Source organism: Pleurodeles waltl, chromosome 1_1 (genome assembly GCF_031143425.1).
Source record: "Pleurodeles waltl isolate 20211129_DDA chromosome 1_1, aPleWal1.hap1.20221129, whole genome shotgun sequence".
In the NCBI taxonomy this organism is placed as follows: domain Eukaryota; kingdom Metazoa; phylum Chordata; class Amphibia; order Caudata; family Salamandridae; genus Pleurodeles; species Pleurodeles waltl.
In genome coordinates, this window is record NC_090436.1 from 78094604 (window position 1) to 78117226 (window position 22623).

Sequence of the window (22623 nt, forward strand, 5' to 3'; positions counted from 1 at the left end):
AAAGGCAGAGCTAGTGGCCTGTTCATTGAAACAAAAGATTACTATGTATCATTAGCGCCAGACAGAGCAAGAGACCCCAACAATTTCATAAGGTTAGTTACAGGCTTCCCATAGGTGCTGAAGAACATGGGTCTCGTGATGGACCTTGCATAGCTCTACACAGCTTTGACACTGTTATGAGTGAAAAGGGAGAAAAATAAGACCGTGAATGATTTTTAAGGATAGAGGTGAATTACTTTGATTCCATGTCTGTGATCCTGACTTGTGGTAGTCACTGGACCATGTTATTATTGCCCAGGGTGTCAAATGTGGAGGATATTTGCCAAATGGTCACTCATACTAGGTCTCCCCCATCCAGAGTATCTCCTCCTAAGCAACAAGACACATCTTCAGCTCCCTAACAATGCAAATGACAAGTTGTCTACATTGTTAGAACCTTCACTCAGGGCTGGTTTTGACATTGTAGCCTCCTGACCACTGCTGACAGAAAGACGATAGGGACAACTGATTATAACACTACTTAAACCCAAGAACCCATCTGAACATTGTGACTCATACAGGCCCCTTTCCATAATTATTTGTGATATAAAAATACTGATGAAACTTCTAGCAAATAGGCTGTCCTTCCAGATGACGCACCTAGTGCGTCCAGACCAGTCTGGTTTCATCCCCGGATGCTCAACTTCATGCAACTTGAGGATGCTACCTGCTGTACTGCAGGATTTTGATCGTGACCTAAATGCTTTGGCACCACTATAGCATTTGATTCACTGGAATGGACTACCTACATGCCATTCTCCTCTGAATGGTCTTTCCAATAAAGTTTATGGCCTTGATCCATTTACTATATATCCACGCCATGGCAAAGTTATGCGTTAATAGGACAGTATCAAACTCCTATGACATCTCGTGACACGAAGCAGGGATGCCCATTATCACAGCTTTTGTTTACCTTGGCAAGGAGACTCTGCCCTACAGGCTTAGACAACACTACAGAGGCAATACCCTCTGGTACTCAAGTTGACATTTACTCATTTCTCTCTAAGCTGATGACATTTCTCACTACCTTTGTGATCCTAATCTCAGTTTAAATGAGATCCTAAGAGAATACATTTGGTTTGGCAAGCGCTCTGGAGTCACCATCAACCGGGGAAAATCTCAGCTTTTTCCACTCATGCCCAGGACTCCCCAGTTTACCCATACTTTCATTTGCAATGGTGCGCCAAGGACTTCAAATGCCTAGGCATACGGATCCATTGTGATAGAGATGAGGTACCTCTTCCTTTACAGCAATGAGGTGTATGTGGCGGATGCAGTGGAGGCCTTGCAGGACCCACTGTGCCGGTATACCATGGCCTTGTGTATTCTGCAATACTTTGAGCACAACACAGGTTCTACTGTGCAGAGGGCGTTGAAATGGGAAGCACACAAAGTGGTCATGTGCGGCCAGTACATTGCTATGAGACATGTGGGGTATGGTGGACTCCAGGTAAAGAATTGATGGACATGAAGAGGGAGTTGCGCGACTTTGAAACAGGCCCCGACACGTGGCAACACAGTGGAGTCACTTCAGGATCTAAGGCAGAGGCACAGGGAACTGGTGGCAAGGCTTTTGAAACTTGACTACAGGGAGTACACTGCCCGCTTGCATGGGAGGGGGACCTCGCAGGCAGAGTGCTGGTGTGCCTGTTGAGGGGAGAAGCACCCCGCTTTCCAATAGGGGCTATCCGAGCAAAGGGGTGGTTGGACACCCGGAAGAGGAGTAGTCTAGCACCCTGTATTTGGCGCGGGGCTCTACCACCACAGACAAAATATGGGATTTAAGGGAGTAGTCTAGCACCCTGTATTTGGCACGGGGCGCTACTACAACAGACTAAATATGGGATTTCCTTAGGGAGATCCTCCTTACTCATCTTGACCGTTTCCAACACGTTGGAGAAGCCCCTACTGGTTGAAGAGATACGTGAGGCCATCTCGCAGATGGCACGCAATAAAACGCCTGGGACAGATGGCTTTCCGATAGAGTATTATGCGCCTTTTAGTAGGCTCTTTACTCCACACCTGCTGAAACTGTATAATGAGGCGGCATTGAGAGGAGTCTCTGGGACACTCCCAGGGAAGTATTGATTGTGTTTCCTCGCAAGCTGGGGAGAGACAGGCAGCATATTCGTTCATACCACCCACTCTTGCTGTTAAATGAGATACTTCGGAAACTCCTAGCAAACAGGCTGCTGCCTGTATTTGGCAAACTGGTTCCTCCAGAGCAGGATGGTTTTATGACGGAATGCAACACCTTCATGAACAACCAGAGACTGTTGAGCCTGATGGGATAGTGCGAGGGCGGCTCCGAAAACTGCCTAGCGGGGTCAGTTGATATAGAAAAAGCATTCAACATCCTTGGCTAGCCATATCTTTTTCCCATGCTAGAGTGCTTGTTGGGTGGGCCATACTTTCCTGCGGTGGGAGAAGATCTTATGCAGCAGTCAGTTGTCACACGCTAAAACTGTCCCAATCACATCTGACAGGATAGCAATACACTGAGGCACTATACAGGGCTGCCCACTGTCACCGCTTATCTTTGCGCTCGCCATGAAACCCCCAGAGGGTTGGCTCGACACCAATGCCTGGACCTGGGGAGTGTGTAAGGGCGAGGAGTGGCACATAGTGTCACTGCATGTGGATGATGCCCTGATTCATTTGTGAGATATCAACAAGTCCTTACTGCTGATAATGTTGATGCTGAATTAGTTTGGGTATTTGTCGGGCCTGCACATCAATTGGGACAAATCCTATCTCTTTCCGCTTCGGCGGGTGGCTGAGCACAGGAGGGAGGCCGTGATGTCTACCAGAGTGGAGTGGTGCTTTGACACCCTCTAAAATTTGGGGTGAACATCTATCACTCCGACTCAGATTTGGTTGGTGGGAACCTAGATAGAGCGGTGGCTTCTGCCCGTCACTCACTCCCCTTCTGGCCTTCACTGCCCTTGTCTCCATTGGGCAGGGTGGCAATCGTGAAGATGCTGATTTTGCCTCTCTTGTATTATTATTTTTGGCTCTGCCACTGCTTTTACCGGGGTGCTTTTTTAGGGGCGTGAATGGGCTGCTGCCAGACCTGATCTGGGGGCAGGGCAAGAAAAGGGCTTTACTACAGATGATACAGGGCCCCTTAGTGGAAGGTGGCCTAGGAGCTCCCAGTTATGAACTTTATTATGCCACGGCTTAACTGCGGTGGCTGATGTGCTGGCTGAGGTTGACCCCGAATGCTGAAAGAGAGGAGTTTCAAAGCGCCCTGCAGGGCACACCTGTCCTGACATGGCTGTGGTGCAATGCCCAGGCGGTTACTCCAGAAAACAGACTGTTGGTGGCATGCAAGTGTTGACACAAATATGTCCATGACAAGGGGAGGCACCTGCCCTATACGCCCCAGTGCCGATTCGGCAGCTGCCGATGATAGACAACCTTTTTGACCAGAGCACTACCCACATCTGGAGGGAGGCGGAGGTACTGCTGACCGAGGACCTCTATCCGAACGGTGTGCTGAAGTCATTTCAGGGTCAGGGAGAGGACAATGGGATACCGGTGGGTCACTTTCTGGAGTGTAGCACCAGTTGTGCGCTCGGCACTCTTTATGGGTGGGTGGGCTGAGGAGCCACTGTCATCACTCCGCTGCAGGTTTTACTGACGCACTGGGATGCTAGAAAAGCCATCACTGCGAGTTATAGTGCCCTACATGCCCGGCACTGTGGGATGGAGGTGCCGGCTAGGGCCAAGTGGAAGGCTGCCTTGTGTTCCACCCTGTCTGACAAGTAATGAGCGAGTGCTCAGATGCATGTGAAAGAGGTCACCACGAATCCATGATTCTGTTCAAGCAATTCAACTATTTACATCAGACATACCTGACGCCGAAACTCATTCACCGAATATTTCTGGGGGTTAAATTGGAATGTCCCCAATGTCATCATGTAATCGCTGATTTCCATCACATGGTGTGGGGTTGCCCTATCCTTCATGCGGTACGGGGGAAGGTGACAGATGTGTTGTTTGGGGATGGTGGAGCAGGTGATACCCCTCATCACCCTTAACTACTGTCTCTTAGTTATAAGGCCCAGGACCAAAGGTGATACATGTATATGCAGGTTTGTTGCTCTGGCCTTGGTGCTCTTTAGGAGACAGATAGCGATGTCATAGAAGGCCAGCGTGGCACTGGACTCGGGTGCTGGCTACATGACTTAGTGAAATGGATAAGGCAGAGGTGGAGATTATTGCCAGGCTTCGCCTTCAGAGTAGCAAGGGGCCCAATTGCACCTTGTGGGACACGTATGTTTTAAAGTCAGAGGCAAAGAACAATGAGAGGCTGCCCTGAGAGGGGAACTGTTAAAGGTAATGTTAATGTTAGAGGACATTCTTGGTGCTCTGTTGCTCTACATATTAAGGTATATTTACAGTGCCCTGCAGCACCTGGGACACTTTACTGCCCGCGGATTGTGTCACCACTTGACTTCTATCTAAACGTACCTCATTGTTTAGCTACATGCTTTGTTCATAGTTTAGTGCCGAGTGGGTTAGCAGGACTGTTGCCTGGTGCTGCCTGTAAGTTATGCCCCATCTGGAGAGAATCCAGGAGCACGGATACTAAGTGGGCGCTAGCCTGACCACACTGATTGTTTATTATAATGCTGTAAAACTCCAATAAAGAGATTTAAACAAACAAAAATGTTAGTTGGGGTGATCTTGACGAACCTTACTGAGATGGGGACAAGCTGGGGCCTCTCTGAAAATTGATGATCTACTGTGCACGGGTGTTGCTGTATGCATTATTTTTTCATACCCGTGAAAGTAATACATAAAGTTAAAAAGGGTGTTCTTGATGGAGATCAAGACTTCTGTCTTGTCGCTGTTGAGCTTGAGGCAGTGGGTTTCATCCAGTTAGCAACTTTGATAATGCAGGTGGTGAACTTGTTTCTTGAATTTGGGGTCTTGTCAGAGAGGGAAAGTATGAGCTGTATGTTATTAGTGCAGGAAAGGATATTGATGTTGTGTGTGGAGATGATGTTGGCCAGAAATATATATGTGTTGAAAGGGTGAGGCTGAACAATGAACCTTGAGGCACCCTGCAGATGAGTTTGGGGACTTCTAAGGAGTAAGGTTCCAGGCTGACAGCTTGTGTTCTATCCATAAGTAGCATAACCAGCGGAGAGCATGTCCTTGAATGCCAATCTTGTGCAAGCACCTGATGAGGATGAATTGTGAGAGCATGTCAAATGCTGCAGAGACTCCAGGAGAATGAAGGCTGCCATATAGCCATTGTCAAGGATCTTGTGCATGTAGTCTGTGGCCACAAGGTCATGGTTCGTTCTTTTGCCCTGATGGGAAATTGAGTTGCAGCGGTGACGGGGTTTGGTTAAGGGTCGAAGTTGCTGTATATGTAGATGATTCTGTTACAGAAGAATTACGAGAGCTGTATATGTGGTATTTGAAAAGCCCAAACCTATCCAAAATGCAGCAGAGTTGTGTTGTACAATATGATAAACGTGCAATAATCATAGAGGGAATTGTGTGTGATATACTACTATTAGTCATCTATTTATGAACCTATTGATAAATATTATCTTTATTTAAAAAAGACTTCTCAGAATATTCTTACTAATTCATTACACCACAGCTGTTAATGTCTGTTGCTCTGAAATATAAGGGGGAGTTTTGACCAAGAGTGCTATGTCAAAAAAGATAGAAAATGGGTTAGTCAGAACTGGAGGACAGGGAGAGACTTCTTCCCAGCTGTTGAATGTCTATGGTATGGTGGTTAATGCACAAACCAGAATCAGAGATTAAATTCATCTGCAACAATATATGATAACACATGAAGGGAAGAAATATGGTTTAGTGGCATGAGGTAGATCGCAAATTGTGACTCACTCCGAACAACTGCAATCACAGGCTGGTGCCTGCTGGGGTCAGCTGACCACCAGGCCTGTGACTGCATTTAAACAAAGCATTTCGTTACTGCAGCTTGCTCTCCTTAAAAGAAACTGGGCTATTTTTTTGTTTAAGGAGTTTAAGTGCTGCCAGTGGTCCCCTGGACCTCTGCCTACTCCCAAATAAACTTTTATTTTACATCGACAAAGGGGAAGTATTTCTAAGAGGACCCATTCAGCCTTGTGAACAGGTTACCACCTCTTTTGAGGTTTGCAATCAATTTGCGGTCACAAACGATTGAGTAATAGTATTCCGAATCGCAATATGGAATGGACACCCATTCCAAATTACGATTCAGTATGCACTTCTAAATTCATTTTGAGGAGTTGCTAAGTAAAATGAGTTTGGTACATGCTAAAAAGACATTTTGCAAGTTGCAAACCCTGTGATTTAGTAGGTTTTGGAATGCTAAATGGCTTCATATAATGATAAATGTTCTTTTTCACCTTTTTCTGCGAGGTAAGTTAATGTTCTTATTGGCATTGCTTCGAATATCCTGCCAATCACATACCCAGCATTTGTACTTACATTACGGAACCATATGTCTAAACTTTCGAAATAAAGGAAGTAAAATTTCTTTCCATCTTTGAGGGCTTGTCATTTAACACAACCTCCTCATTTCACCTTCTCCTTGACCTCACTACTGTTGACACCAGAATACTAAGGTAAGAGTTTGTAAACCACAACTCAATATAATATGTGATCACACAAAAATTATTTGTTTTGATATCCTAAATATCTCAAACACGCTTAATTTAAACTGTCCTCAGTTTGCAGGCTAACAAATGTAAACAGAGATGTGAGTAATATTGTATTTAGCAGTCATTTGTATAGAAAAAAAAAAGTTGATTGCTAGTTTAATTAAATCCTTTGCAGGTCTTTAAAATCAGCATATTCTTAAGGAACAACACTCTCAGTGGACTATGTATTTACTATTTTTCCTGCAATCTGTCTGGGGGTGTTGCAGAGGGGAGATTTCGAAGTTGGCTTCCATGTATCCAAACTAAGGTAGCCACCTGACAGGTTTTTTACTGGTACTACCAGTATTTGAATGCCTGGCTGGTGCACAAATAAGCAAGATCACCCAAAACCTGGACGTTTAGCCCATACCTGTACATTCTACAAAGAGTAAATATAAATAAAAAACAGCAAAAAATGTGTTATAGAGATGAATTAGTGATCCAGGACTAAAGATTAAAGTAAAATAAAAAGACAGAACAGTAATGTTACCAATGACTACATAAGGTTTTGTTTAAATTCCTATTGAGTATCAAGTCCTTAAAACAACAAATGTGCAGTATTTTTCTTTTGGAAAGGTGGCAACCCTAATTCAAACACAAGAAAATATATGTTCTTCCATGTACTTAGTCTCACAGAGTGTGTGAGCAGAGAAGGCAGGGTGCAAAGGGTACAGTGTGAAGAAGTGTCAATGAGTAGAGGTGGCAGTAAGTAGGCCGAGGGAACACTGCGTGTGAGTAGCAGATATAGGCAGGCAGAACAGTCAGTGTATGTGCAGAAAGGGGTAGGTACTGCAGGACAGGGAAGGAAAATGTGTGTGAACAGAAAGAGCAGTAAGCTATGTGTTTGCGCGTGGGGGTCAGTTTGGGTGCCGAAGGGGCGGGAGCGAAGATGTAGTCGGGATGCAGAGGTGACAGGCATTCGGGCGGTGTGAGCTGGGCAGAAGCCAAGGGCTGTAAGCAGAGGAGTATGTAAGCAATATGATACGAGACGCATTGCCCATCCTGTCAGCAGCTATTATCTATTCAAAAATACATTTAAACATGCGTCATAAGACCTGGACCCTGCGATAATTTTGTGGACCTGAGTTTTGTGGAATCATATTTATATTTAACGATATATATATATATATGTATATATATATATATATATATATATATATATATATATATCGTGAATTATCGTTACAGTGCCATTCCAAGATGGCCGCGACATTTGCACCACTTCCGGATAACACCCTAAATTACAGCGGATGACATCGGAAGTGTCGTCTGTTTCCGGATGTCCTGGGCTGTTCTGGAGCGGGTGTTGTCATCATGGACGTCTGTCCAGAGGTATCGAAGCTCCAGGCCCGGGTGGCAGATGTGGAAAGTCGACTCTACGGAGAGCGGAGACCCCGGGAAAGCCGGGGAGGTCCTAAGGTAAGTTGGCAGCTGGGCATTGCAACATGACGCGTCTTTATTCACAGGCTATCAGCCTTTGTCCCTGATAGACTGTGCTGTGAGTGAGTAAGTGAGTGTTTTGGGCTGTTAGAACTCATTTGCAGTTTGTGCACGCTTCCTGCGAGCGAGGAAAATGGTTTCTAGATTCGGCGTTTCTCTGCCGGGACTGTCAGACGGTCACTGACTTGCTTTGGATACTGGCTGATCTGTGCTGCTTACTGCAAGTTTGTCACCTTCTGATATGGAGGGAGCTAAGTCTGCACCACTGAATTGACGAGATTGAACAACCGATAGTGGAAGCCTAACATAACAAAATGTGTGAATACACACAATAGAAACGTTGGGTGAAATGTACATTTGCTTGGAATAGGAATGGTTCAATTTGAAAATTGACTTGCATTGAGTAAACAGTTACTAGGTGGAAGGAACGTTAAACAGCAGTCGGAAATGTCAAGGCAGAGCAGGGAGACTTCCAAAATAGAGGGAGGTATCGTGTTTTTGACACTCCGACGCTTCACGTTGGGGCGTCGACTCTCCTATGGTATAGTGCGCCTTAAGTGTTGCTAATAACGAGACTCCGTGTCCCTTTTCAATCTTTTCATGATGTTCCAGTGCGCTATTGTACGTGGACAAGTGAGAACATTGGCAGCAAGTCGCTGCCGAGTAATAAATGCTGTGCTATTGATGTGCGACGGACGGGTCGATCCAAGCCCCAGAATGGAGAATGCTGTCTCCATGGTTATGTATTGTTCTAATGTTCATCGAAAGGTATAAATGAAACTTAAAAGGAAAACAGTAACTTTAGAAATTCTTGTAAGTCACCCTCCAAGCTATGTATTCTGGACTAAGTCATGGCTGGATCAGTCACTTAGCGTCTCATATGAGCATAGGACCGTAGAGTCAGCCAAGACAGGATAAATGTAACCACAGCGTCAGCATATATTCCTATATCACATGGAACAAGGGTGTTTGGAGTTCGTGTTCAGTGGAAAACTCGGAGCCTTTGCCAGGATATGCAAATAAGTAGTTAATTAGTGCAGTATTTCCTTTTAGTGATCGCCTGGAAAGAAGATGCAAGTAGCTACAACTGTGTAATGGCTAGTGGTATAGTAGTGCCGTACGGGGGGGACATATCTCAGCATGCACATTTTATTCATAGAGCATCTACGCTGCACATACATCAAGAGTGAAACAAACTTGAATGTAATGGTTTTGTTGAAAAGGCACAATTAGAATGCGCCTACCAGAAAATGCAAGCTTTTTGGTTGTGAGAGACCTATTGTTGGCTTACAAAAAACTCACAGTGGCTTACAGCCTGTCCACTACCTACCATTGACTTCAATGTCATTTTAATCTGCTTGCTTCTTCTTTGATAGCTTTCCTTGTCCCAGCTTGTACATCTTGTTTGTCCCTCCTCCGGAGCATAGCCTCTTCAACATCTCTCTAATTGACTGGCTTCTCTCCTTCACCTGCTCACTTTTAGGGTTCATTAGGTCGAGCCTAGGAAGCATGCTCTTTCTGTTGCAAGGCATATTGTAGCATTCCAAGTACACAGACTGGCTTGGAGACTGCCCACTGCTTATCATTGAATGAATCTTTATTGCCTGATTAATTAAAATCATTTCAACATATTAAAATAATAAAATGAAAAATATAAAATAAACAGCAAGAAAAACCCTTCCAATACCAAAACTGAAGCCTAATTATAGCACCTTCTATAAAGTACTATAAAGCCCATAAAGATGCCCCAACCTGGGGTCCCCAGATGTTAACCACAAGCTGTTACACAAGTAAATACCCATAATACAACCTTCTTCGAGTGCCAACCAATTGTTCGCCTGTTGACCCAGACCCGTTTCCAATATCCAAGACCATTAGGTGACCAGGGGGGTGACTTGGGCTGCAGGAGCCATCTCGTCATGGCCGTTTCTTTGAGGGCCCCCCGCCCTCCATAGATAACCTTGCTACTTTGGCTCCTTGCCTGACTTAAGGCTGAATACAGCTTATGAAAGAATTTTCCAAAACAGGCTTGTTCCATGGGGACTACTGTGGTGAAAATAAGACTTAGGGCTTTGTTGCATGTTCTCACCCAATGTTTCAGAAACAGAGGTTTTAACAGGAGGTGCCATTTAGACGCCAGACAGGGGCAACAACATACAAGATGTTTTATCCATTCTGTGTGGTATTTACACAACATGCATTCATTCGTGTGCCCTTGTCCAGTTTTCCACTTCCATCGATATTCCCATGCAGGTAAGGTTACGAGGCGCATCTGAAGGATGTTCTGGAACGCTGGTTCTCCTAGCCATTTTAAATATGGCTGGCCTTTGGTGGTTGCATATGATTCATGCAGGCCATCGGCTTCACGGATATCCCTAACTGTTAAGATATCTTTGGTCTTGAAGCTTGCACACCAAGCACTTTCAGTATTTTCTTCAGAACCGCTTTCGTGATGGCGGGGTCTGTAGAGTAGGAAGGGGCCAGATTGAACTGTTCCTCAGCCTTTGTTAGATAAATGGCCCAATTGCTTGTATTATTTTTGAAAATTAGTTTCAAAGACCCATAAGGCTACAATCCTCTGCCCTGCTGACACTTTGGTAAAACTTTATCATATCTATTTTGCACAACAAGTCCATGCATATTATATCTAGTTCCAAAGGTATCCCTGCATGCCTTGTGGATATGGGGATCTTAAGGATCCTTTTGTAGGCTCTCATCTGGGCATTCTCTAGCGTGACTGTCAATTTGCCCGGAAAAGCCAAATGGCCATAAGTAGTTGAGGGTAATAGTTTTGCTCTTATCACCCTCCCTAAGGGCTCGAATGTGGGTGCCTTAAGCCGCTGATGGAGTTTTGCTAATACGTGGGAGATTTTTACTGCTTTAGAGGTCAGTGCCGCTGCCTGATGTTATTCTCCCCGTATTAGATAGCCAGACCCCTAAGTATTGATATTTATCTTCTAGCGCTATACTTAGAGGAACACATTTCCATCTTCTATACACATTATTTGACTGACGGCTAAAACCAGAACTTTAGTTTTTTCTGAATTCGCTTTTAAAGCATTTCTTTCATTGTAGTCATGCAGTATATCAAGGCCCCTTATGAGCCCAATCCGGGTTGGAGCAAGCAAAACCATGTAATCTGCATATTGTATTATGGGGGGCACCGATTGCCCCAACCTCAGAGGAAACATGTTTCCTCTGAGTAGCTCAGCACCCAGGTCAGCTGTGTATAGATTAAAGAGAATGGGCGCTATGACGCAGCCCTGTTTTAGGCCTTTGTTGGTAAAAATCTTCCTAGTCACGTGTGATTTTTGTGATTTTTATTCTCACCCAGGTGTCCGAGTATAGGGCCATTATTGAAGCTAACAATTTCCTTGGAATCCCCCAGGACGCTAGTTTCTTCCACAGGATGTGCCGCACCACCCAGTCGAAAGCCGCACTATAGTCAATAAAGCATGCAAAAAGCAGTGGAGACGTTGGTTTTAGTGCTTGTTGTCCAAGGTACGAAAGTGCCAGGACATTATCTAACATAGAGGAACCAGGTCTAAAACCTGTTAGATAAGGTGGAATTATACCATTTGCTGAGATCCATTCTTCCAGCTCTTGTCATAAAAACCCTTGCATATGCTTTACCATCTACATCCAATAAGACTATCAGCCTATAGTTTTAAGGGCAAGTGAATTCCCCCCTTTTATAGATTGGTTGGAGTATTGATCCCTTCCACGCCCCGGACCCACCGAAAACTATAAGCAGTCATTGAATAAAGCGGTCAGGGGTGCGTCCCAGTAAGCTTTGTCGTCTCTGAAAATGCTCCCTGGCAGGCCATTGGGTCCAGGGGCCCCATCCCACCTCATTTTGCCAAGGATAGTTTGCACAGTTTTAATGGTGATGGGGCCAATTTTGTCATCTAATGCATCCGATTCATTGAGGCCAGATCGTTGAGCTTGATCCCCCTACATATTTTATGTCTACATACAGATTTCCCACATGCCTTTCCCAATCGCTGGTCGAGATCACGTTAGTGTTTGTGTCGGAGTCGTAAAGCAATGTGCTGATGAAATCCCAAAATTCTCTACTTTTGGTAGATGGGAGCAATGTTACCAGGTGCTTCCAGCGTTCTTCCCTCTCTTTGGTCTTCAACATCCGTAATGCTTTTTTATAATCTTTCTGTGCCGACTTCCTTAATGCATCTGAGGCTGGGGTTTTGAGCCTCTTGTAACGCCTTTCTGCCTGCCGATATCTCTTTTTATGCTGTGACCATTCCTTGGGTACTAGCTGCTTACCCACCCTGTTCTGTTTACACCCAGTTTGACCGGGCTGCACTCTATTGCAGAGGTGAGCTTGAAGTTTTTTTAAGCACCAGCCCCCATTGATCTATTATTTGACCAGCCTCCTGATGAAGGTTTATTGGACCATTTGCCTTCTTCCATGACTCATATTTTGCATAACAGGGAGCAGACCATTTATTGCGTTTTATAGTGGGGCCTTCTGCGAGTTGACGACCACTTGCTTTATACAGGTCATGTCTCATAGCCCCTAGATCAACTTTTATTACCACCGGGTTGTGGTCACTTTCAGATCTATAAATCACCATGTGGCTTAGGCACTGGCTCAGGAGTGCTGGGCTTAGAAAGATATAGTCTATTGTGGATATATCTCTAAAAGTAGGAATACAGATGCCCACTGCTACGATCAGTTGTTTTTATGTCATATTCATTAAAAAAAGCTTCTAAGGCCAGTCGTACAGGGTCTCGAGAGTGACCCCTTTCCTGGCCAAGCTGATGAGTAATAAAGTCCCCTGCCAGCACATACTCATGGCCTGGATGATCATGGACAAACTCTTTCAATAGGGCCAGTGTAGATTGGGCCATCATCAACTTTTTACCTTGGTGGGGGTTAATATATATGTTTATCACTGTGACCAGAGTTTTTTTTTTACATAAGGCTAAGCCATGTATTGTTAACAGTAGCATGTTACTAGTAGATTTCTCCCACGTTACTAGTTTAGTGGCCAGATCTAACTTAACATATGTAGCAAGGCCTCCGATACGTCTACCAAACAAATATTTTTTGTAGGCAGGGGACTGAAATGTTATGAAGCACTCTGTAGCCAGCGGTTCTGCCGACCATGTTTCTTGAAAGCACATTATGTCAAAGGTCTTAAAGCCAGCGCCGGTTAGTAATGAAGCCAGGCCAGCCACATTCCAGCTAATTAATTTTAATTGAATTAAATTCAAATTTACTGGAAGTGCATATAGAGCTAAATGCACTTCTTCATTTTGGTAGACAGTGCTGCAATGAGCCAATCCCATCCTTGCCCCCTCAAAGTATCATGGCACTCATTTAGCCCACCAGATTTAGCCCTACCTATATTCTTTGGCCCATCCTGGTTGGAATCACCAGTTTCCCTTATCAGATGTATGGTTATTTTTTCCCCTGAGAATAGTGGATTCATAACCGAGGAACCTCTCAATACATTGGCATTTTCTCTCGCCAGAGATGGGGCCTGATTTACAGTGGATAAGGCTCGTGGGTACCAATCTCTAACTTCCTTACTAATTCTTATGCCCCAGTTTTCTAAAAGGCCTTCATATTCAAAGATTCAATCAATATTACTTTGTGCCAACCATGTGGTCAATGTTGATTCAATCTCACTAATCTATGCAAGAGTGCTAAAGTTTACCTCTATTAAGTCTTCTGACATCAAGTTTGCAAATGCCGATATATGATGTAGTAATCATAGGATATTCGATCAATTGAGAAAATCCCATGACCCCTGGGTGGCATATAATGGGGTAAAAATTATGGTCGACAGATCTGTATGTTCTTGATAGATTGCAGGCTTTATCTTTAATACCCTAGTGTATTCATAATTTGATTCCAAACAAATTTTACATCTGTTCTCACTGCTCCAGACCCCCTCCTGGCCTGGCCTTAAACTTGCTGTTGATTGAAACCCCCTCTAAACTGTCTCTATTGCCCCATGAGGTACAGAGGTGGCGTCTACAAACCTCAGATGCTGGTTGATTGCATTGTCAATATTACTTTGTTTATTTAGACCTGCAGCCCTGTTAGAGACACATGGCATATTATTTAACTCTCTATCTAGATTTCCTTCAGTGATGCTGCTCCCACCCTTCATGCCCGTAAGGCACAGGGATGTCGCCAGTCACCTGTGCTATTTCCGTACTCCCTGTAGATTCTTTTCCCATCACAGGCAGCTCCCCTCCAGTTAATGAAGGCCTCTTTGTTAACCCTGGGATTGAAATTCTAACAGACCTAGCACCTACTGTAGATGGTACTTGACTAAGTGCTATGCTAGAGACACCCTACCCAGAGTTGATAAGTGGGGGATTATAGATTTCTTTGTTTGCCGAAGCAGAATTATTGTCATTGATTTGGTGTTTAAACTCGATATTTGATGATAAGTCTTCGTCTACAGGGCGGGTGCTCAGTGTGCAGGTGACTACTGGTTTCTGCATAAAAATGGGGTAAGGTGCCAATGTAGTTTCGTTGAATGGTCTCTGTCGGATTCCATCGAACGTTTTTTTTTTTTGTGTGGATTTACGTGTTTTTTCCAATCTCTTTTTCTGTCTTCTTGACAACAATGGCTGTTGACCATACCTCATGCTCAGCGTCTGTGGCTTGTTCGACTCTGTCTTCACAGTTTTTGCTTCTTGACTACTTTTCCCCACAGTAATTGTGGGGGAAAGTTGCAACGCCATTAGGGGAGGCTCATTTTGGGACTCTTTCGGACCTATCTCTAAAATTAGCTCTTCTAAGCTATTGTTTTCCTCAGTAATGGAGGGGTGAGATGGAAACACCATGAGAGGCGAATGTTTTTTCAGCTGGTCTGCAGCTTTCTCCAGATTTAACAGCTCAGGACTTTTTTTCCTCACAATAATTACGGGAGATAGTGGGGGCACCATAGGGAGGTGGTCGATTCTTGCATCATGCTCCATACTGGCCAACCCCTAAGGCTTAGATGCAGGGGGACTCCCTTTACGGGTATCCTGCTTCTTGCCACCAAGTGACATACAGATAGTTGTTTTTTCCTTTTCTGTGGCCCCTGCAGATCTGCAAGATTGAATTAAACTGGTAGTTAACAGCTCTGGCAGTGTTGAGAGTTTATCCAGAATTGCTTCAGTCTGACTCCCATCCACTCCCTTCCCCTTTGGGCTGCACTGGTCCCACCCTTCTAACTTCTCCATCAGCGCATTCAATTTATTATCTATGAGGAGCACATTCTGAGCCATCATATGGAATAAATCTAATTAAATCTCCATCTTATGGGATTGCCATGTCAATGCCTTAACTGTCGCCAGCAAAGAGTTATTAATGGTGGTTATAATGCAGTCAGTGCTGACCCCTGCTTCTCGATCCACATTTGGGTACATGATTTCCTTTTATTTTTTCCCCGGGATTTCTTTCATAATCCTCTTCACATGCTTGTTTGTTGGGGCAGGGGTCTTGCAGGCACAACCCTTCATGAGTCAATGAGCTGTATGAGACCTGCGATACCCACTCAAAGCCCCGTTCAGGGGAAGATGCGGACCAGCAAGTATCTGTTGGTACTTGAGCCAACCGGGCCACCGATTGGGTTGGTGCAATATGATGAGTCTCAACAGGTGACTGCCATTGGCTACCCCTTACAGGAACATCCAACCCACTGCATGGCAATCTTGTCCTCGGTGATAGGCTCTTTAGCTTGATGTGTTTGTAGGGTGCTGATATTATTGCCAATGATAGTTCAAGGGGTATCATGCTGCTGGTTCTTGTTATGAGTTGCCAAACTGCCTCCTATTGCGGTATCCGCCAACTCTATCACTTCCCCAATGAGTGAGGCATCCAGTCTGCTGTCTGTGCCTCCAGTGCCACAGGGCTCATTTTGAGTTTGTTCTGATTGCATTGTTGTACTTCCTGGATCGGACCGTAAACCTTGTGTCCTCTTGTGGGAAGTGAAAACCACTGTTCCCCCTGCAATACTTGGATCATCCCTAGTTCTTGTAAAATAGTGATGTATGTATGATTGGTTGACATCTCGAGCCTTTTGCTTCAGGCTTTGGTTTTGGGCCTTTCTGATGCTCCAGGTCAAATGATTGTTGTGCATCCTGCGGCTGGCCAGAACTGAGGGAGCTATAGGCTCTGTGAAATTCCCCGGTACTAAAGACTCCTTTCCTCGCAACATCGCGCCTCTTGGGCATGGATCAATCGGGCTAGGGGGGTTGTTGTGGCACCAGAGATTTTTGTTGTTGCTTTTTTTTCCATATTACGATCAAAACTTGGGCCCAGAGCCTTGAAAGAACGTCTTGCCCTGAGTGATTTCCTCTGCTGCTTTTGTTTATTATAATCCTTGTATCTGAGAAAAATTTTATGTGCTAGTTTCCAACTATCACCAAAAGTCCTATGGACCCTCTGTTCTTTCGGTCCCCTGGGTTTGACCTCCTTTGACAGTTTTGCCAGCTTCATCTGCAACATTTGCTCTCTTTATTCTGTTTATGCTATTTTATGGCTCGGTTTTTGTCCTCTGATGTCCTCGCAGGATAGGCGCAAGCCAAAATAAGGCTGATGCTTCTGAGGGGGTGCTTATTGCTGATGCTTAAGAAAAAGGTAAAGGTAAAAGGTGTAATTGCTTAGCACCACACTACCTCCAAACCTAGCGACTAAGCCTGGGTCTGATCTTATGTTGACTTGGAGCTCCTGAGGCTGGTTGCTAGTAGGATACTGGTGATGATTATTTTGAGCCTTATAGGAGTTCTGGGTGCAATGTACAATGCGGTGTGGAATGGAGTGCTGTTCTCTGATAATTGCCAAGGTGAAGTTCAGACGCCACAGACAAAGAAGTACTAGGTGCTGCCACACCCCCTGCACTTACTGTCGTTCCACCCTGTTTATCACGGTTTTCCTCAGACTGAGGGGGGGCATGAGCACGCTTACTTCTTTCTTCTTTCTTTCCTTTTCCCTTCTCAAGTCTCCAGATACTCCAACTCTCTTACTTGAGAAGTTGGGCCATATCTGTGTCCAATGAAAGCACAGGCAAGTGTTCAGAACCACCAACGGGAAGAGACTGAGCGCCGCCACACCCCCTACTGCTTGCTGCAGTGCTTGACTCTTAATCTTGCTTTCCACTACATTACATATTGATACTTCCTCAATCCAAGGGGGGGCACGAGCAGTCTTATTCCACCCTTCCCACTCTCCCGAATACTCTTAGCCTCTTGTTTACCGGGAAGCTGTGGCTACAGCTGTATACTGGCAACCACACCTAGGGTACAATGAGAGTGCCTGCACCTACTCCCAGACTCCAGTCGTTACCACAGCTCCTACCTGGACTTGCTTGTTGCCTCCGTGGTTTCCATACAGGTTTGTGTAGATAGAGGAGCGTGGATTATTATCGCCCCTCCACAATGATTGTTGAGGTTGTCGCTGACTCTCCTTTGCCGGACCAGGATACCCACACAAGGTCACCTATTGGAGGGTTCACTAGCACCCCTGCAAGGCCCCTAAGTGACCTGGACCAATGATGGTGGGGGGGGGGGGGGGTGGGTCAGAAAGGATACTGGGGATTGAGGAGCCCAAGGCCCAGGCAGCTGTCCAGACTGAGGGCTGCTTTCCATAGCTCACTATTTGCCAATCCAAAGTCCAAAAGTCCAAAGAAGGGCCCAAATGGCAGCCCCTGAGGGCCTGTGGGCTGTGGTCGAGGCTGACAGCAGCAGTAGACAGTGACCAACAGTGCGCAGCCCCGGGCCAGTCCTCTTCCCCAGGCACCTGGGATCTAACTCCTGACGCCTGATTCCCAGCGCAAGCCGCAGCTACAGTTGCAGTGGGTCCAGGGGCAAGCTCCCTAGATTAAAGCGGGAAAAGCGGCAAGCGCCGGTACATGCTCAAATACTGAAACCAGTCCCTCGCCAGCCCCCTCAGTCCCAGCGCAGAGACGCTCTCCCAGCACCCGGGGGTCAGCCAGGTGGGAACCGGGCTTATGGTACAGGGCCGTGTGCCTGGTGTTGCCGCAGGACGCAGTGCTTGGCTTGGCGGCCGTCAGCTACACGCGCGCTGAGAGTTCCACTTCCGGACAGCGGGCAGGACTTCCGGATCAGTGCGTGTAGGCTTAACATTGGTTGAAATTCCTTTTCACTCTAATTTGCCTGCTTCTTACTCGTGACCCAGCTTGTCAATTTTGTGTTTGTCCCTCACATAGAGTATTGTATCTTTACAATCCGTTTGACTGATTGCTGCTTCCACGACTTGCATTCTAAACACTACATTTTTCTTTTGTGTGAACCACTTTGTTAGAATGCTTGCGTTTTTGAGCTGTCTCCCTCATGTACTTCTCTTCCCCTGCACTTTGTGTTGCTCTCTGTTGCCCACCCGCTTCTCCCTACCCTTAGTCCCCTGGTGCTTACCGGTGTGCTTCACCCCATTACTTCCCCCCCATGCCGTCCGTGCTACATTCGCACCCATCACAGCCCTCGCTGTATTGCTTTTGTGTTTCCCTAAGTGTTATTTCGCCGTTCGCCTCCATCCTCCCGTGTTGCTTTGTCATGGACCCCACTTTCCACCATGTTGCTTCTACTCCACCTGCTTTAAAAAAAAGCGCTTGTGCTTTTTATTTTCGTTTGTTACCAACTCAACTCAGATCAGTAACTACAAAGAAAAAAAACATGCAGTGTTACTTTATAGATGCGTGCATGTGTGGTGCACATTTGTTTTTTGTTTTCACTTTGCCAAGCTGAATAGCATCGCAGCGTGGCTAAAAACTGGGCAGATCCAGTAGGTCACATAGGTGAGATCTATTGGCTTTGCCAATGTTTGCTATTTTTGTTTTTGTTAAGCACTCAATGAGCAAGCATGTGTTTGCCCGCCCTCACCCTCATTTACTCCTACCCCAAATGCCCACTTCGTGCTGCTCTCTCATACTTTACAACCCCCACTCTATCCTGGTGCTTCTTGTTTCGCTCTCCCTCCTGTATGCAGAAAGTATTGAAAACCATACTTTGAGTGCCAGAGTAGTGGATCCCTAGTTTTTTAAAGACATTTCTGAGATAACCTTTCACTTAGCCCTTGAATATGGTTGTAGGAAAAATAGATGTGATTTTGCTTCAGATTGTTTTATCCATGCATAGGCATTTTTGCATTAACTATTCACTTTATTGCATACATTGAAAACTACTTTTCCTTATCATTTCATCAGTGCCAATCTTTTGTTACTTTTTTGATGGAATTGAATGTCCCTTTTAAATATCTCCCGACCAGTTTTCATCCCACTTTAATCAGTGCTTATTAAATTCAGATTCTTTGAAATCTGGTAGTTTTAGTTCTTTTTAGCACCAGAATTCATAGAAAAATACTGGACTGTATCGTATAAGCGACTCATGCATAGAGTCAGGAGTTTTCTCTATACACACTGGCACATATCTTAAACAAGCATTGGCAAAGCAGGTAGGTTTAATTTTTGCTTCCCCACCACCGCCCCAACGCTGTACAGCATCTCTAGAAGGCATTGACCAAGCCAATAGGTCACAAAGGGTGAGTCCTATTGACTTTGCTAATGTTTGGGTTTATTAGGACGAGCCTATCAGACAGCACAGGCTGTCTGGTTGCCACAGATCTATTGTGGGCTTAGCAAGAACATTACAGGTGCTTACAGCCTGCCCATTGTTTACTACTGGCTGACTTTTTTGGAACTCTAATTTACCTGCTTTTTTTTTTTTTTTTTTAAACAGTTTTCCATAACTCAGCTTGTCCATCTTGTGTTTGTCTCTCCCCCTGGAACACAGCAATTGGCTGGCTTCTGACCATCTACTGCTCACTTTTAGGGAACTACTTTTTTCACTTCGCTTAAGCACTTATGAGAGTGTGTGTTCTGGCTTTCTCCCTTGTGTGCTTCTCCCCTGCACTGTGTTGCTGCCTGTCTTATGTAATTACAGTGCATGCAAACACTTGCTGTGTAAGCTTGATTTTTTTATTTTTTTATTATACATTTTTTAACTTTTGGTCATGCTGCACAAAAGACATTGGCAAAACCAATAAGCCCAAAAGGGAAGACCTATTTGATTTGCCATTTTTTGGCTATTTTTAGAACCTCATTAGATCCTTTATGATTCTTGTGTGTTGGAATAGTGTTGGAAATGTGTCGTTCCCGCAAGATCACCCTAGGTTTTTTTTTTTTCTCCTTTTTGCTCAAACCTTTTTTTGCTCACTATGGAACTGTGTGTGTTGTCCTTGCTAACTAGTAGTACAGTCATCTTGTGCTCCTCCTTTCAACTTGGTAAAAATTGTATGCACCCAGGCGGCTCATTTAATTTGCCTATAGGTCCCTAGTGTACAGTATCAGGTATACCAGTGTCTCTAAATTCAATGCTGCCAGTGGACTGTAGCACTCGTTGTGCCATCTACTCCATTGGAACCATAAAGCATGTCTTCAGGAATATCATTGTAGCCTGGCTGTGCAGGTCTAAATTGCAAATTTGACCTGCCAGAATAACCCCTTTTAACAGGTCTACACCTTCCTTTTACATATTAATAAGTTACCCCTACATAGGCCGTATTGCCCATAAGGCAGAATGCATGATATTTGAAAGTAGTGCATTAAAAGTTTACTGTTCCACATGCCCTTACAGTGAAAAATGCCCAAAGCTATTTTTACTGTAGCACGGCTGGCTGCTCCATAGGAGAACACTGTATTACATTATTACATCTAATAATGCTAATTTTGGTTTGGAAGCAGCTAGAAACATTTTAGTCAAAATATAATTGAATGATAAATCGCATTTTGAATAACTTTTAGAGAAAAGGTACCTTTAGAAAGTTGCCTTGTCCTTGCCTGAAGTCTTAAAGCTAAATCTGCATTTTGCTATTGTGCGTCTGCCAAACAGTACTTCAAATTTGAATACGCATGTATGAGGTGTAAAGTTTCTGCCAGGACAGAGATAAAAGGCCATGGGTGTGGTGAGGTGTTCTTGTTCCCTTGACAGGATGGACTGTGGGCTGGGCTCACAAACTTGATAAACTTCAGAGCGGCCTACCCAGTCACAGGCAGATGTAACTAGCACCTGGATGTGCACCCTTCTTTTGTCCTCTCATACCAAACCCAACCACAGTGAGCCTATTCTTAACATCGGTGTCAAATCCTGCTGGTCTGCCAAGACCTGCTTTAACAGGTCTGCTGGGGATAAACATGTCGCACTTCGGTGTACTCCAAAGGGGAAGAGACAGATGCCAAAACGCTACTCTGTTAAACTCTACTCCACTCTGATTCTCTATGCAGCTCTGTCAATGCTACTTTTTTCCACTCTATTCTACAACACACTACTCTGCTCCTCTCAACTTTACAACACTCTACTCCACTCTCTAACACCCAACTGTACAACACTCTACTTAACTCTATGCCATTCCACTCCTCCACTCTGTGCCAATAATGATTCAGTAGGGGGTCCATGAGTTCCAGTAATGATAAAGTGGGGGTCCACATAAGTCAAAAGGTTGGGAACCACTGCTCTACTCCACTGAATGCCACACCACTCTACACTGCTTTATGCCACACACCACGCCACTCTACGCCCTTCTATTCGACAACACTATAATCTCTCCATGACACTCCATACCACTCCACTTTATCAGCACTGTAGCTTTTGTATGTCTTTGGCTATTTAATATGATCACACATTTGACTTTGCCTGAACATGCAGCCAGCCGGCTCCTAGGGCCTCCACTAGCTACCTACCTTAGTACAGGCCTGTAGTCTTGCCCTGTAAAACGGAAACCAACTGAGTCTTGCAAATCCACCAAAATGCAAATTCCGAACCCAGATGACAACACACCTAAACAAGCTTACTAATACTCTAGTTTGTGACTGAAAATCATTAATTGGCTACCAAATGCATGATGGGTGCCACTCCAATTGTGCACACCCTTAATGCCAAATAAAAATAACATGCCTTTTGTACTGTTTCGTTGTACTTGAACAGACCAACGGACACCTTCCTTGAAATATATGGTGCAGTGACAGCTAAATAATATAATTTTATATTACTAAACTACTTTGGGCCTCAACCTTTCATACCAGTTTAAAACTAGAAGCAATTTTAAATGGATAACTGTGTAGTAAAACAAAAATCTAGACATTGTTACATAAAAAGGTTTAAACAGTTATTGTCTGTAGTCACGATGTATTTCAAAATACTTTTTTTTAATCACAAAAACTATCACACAACGTTTTAATAACCAATTAGGATAGTTGACTCTCGCAGTTTGTGTTTTTTCCTTTAAGTTCTGCTTTGTTCCCGCTCAGTGAATTTTTCTTTATCTGTTCTTTTTTTTAGATTGCAGATGGCTTGATGAGGATACAGAACACACTTGCAAACATTGCTGGCAAAAGAGAGAGGATTAAGATTTTATATAAGAAAAGTAAGTGCTGTGCTTCTTTAAGTACATTTATCGTTATCTTGGATATAGGCTTCAGTGTTG

At 44.5% G+C, this 22623-nt stretch overlaps 1 protein-coding gene across 1 annotated transcript in view; it reads left to right on the forward strand.

Annotated features, from left to right (window-relative positions):
* Positions 1-7977: 7977 nt before the first annotated feature.
* Positions 7978-22623, forward strand: part of DCTN3 (dynactin subunit 3) — a 42175-nt gene continuing 27529 nt past the window's right edge. Inside the window, exons 1-2 of the mRNA XM_069215101.1 lie at positions 7978-8135; positions 22479-22563. Coding sequence (XP_069071202.1) covers positions 8031-8135; positions 22479-22563 — 190 coding nt within the window. The 5' untranslated portion in view covers positions 7978-8030. The remainder of the gene's footprint in view (positions 8136-22478; positions 22564-22623) is intronic.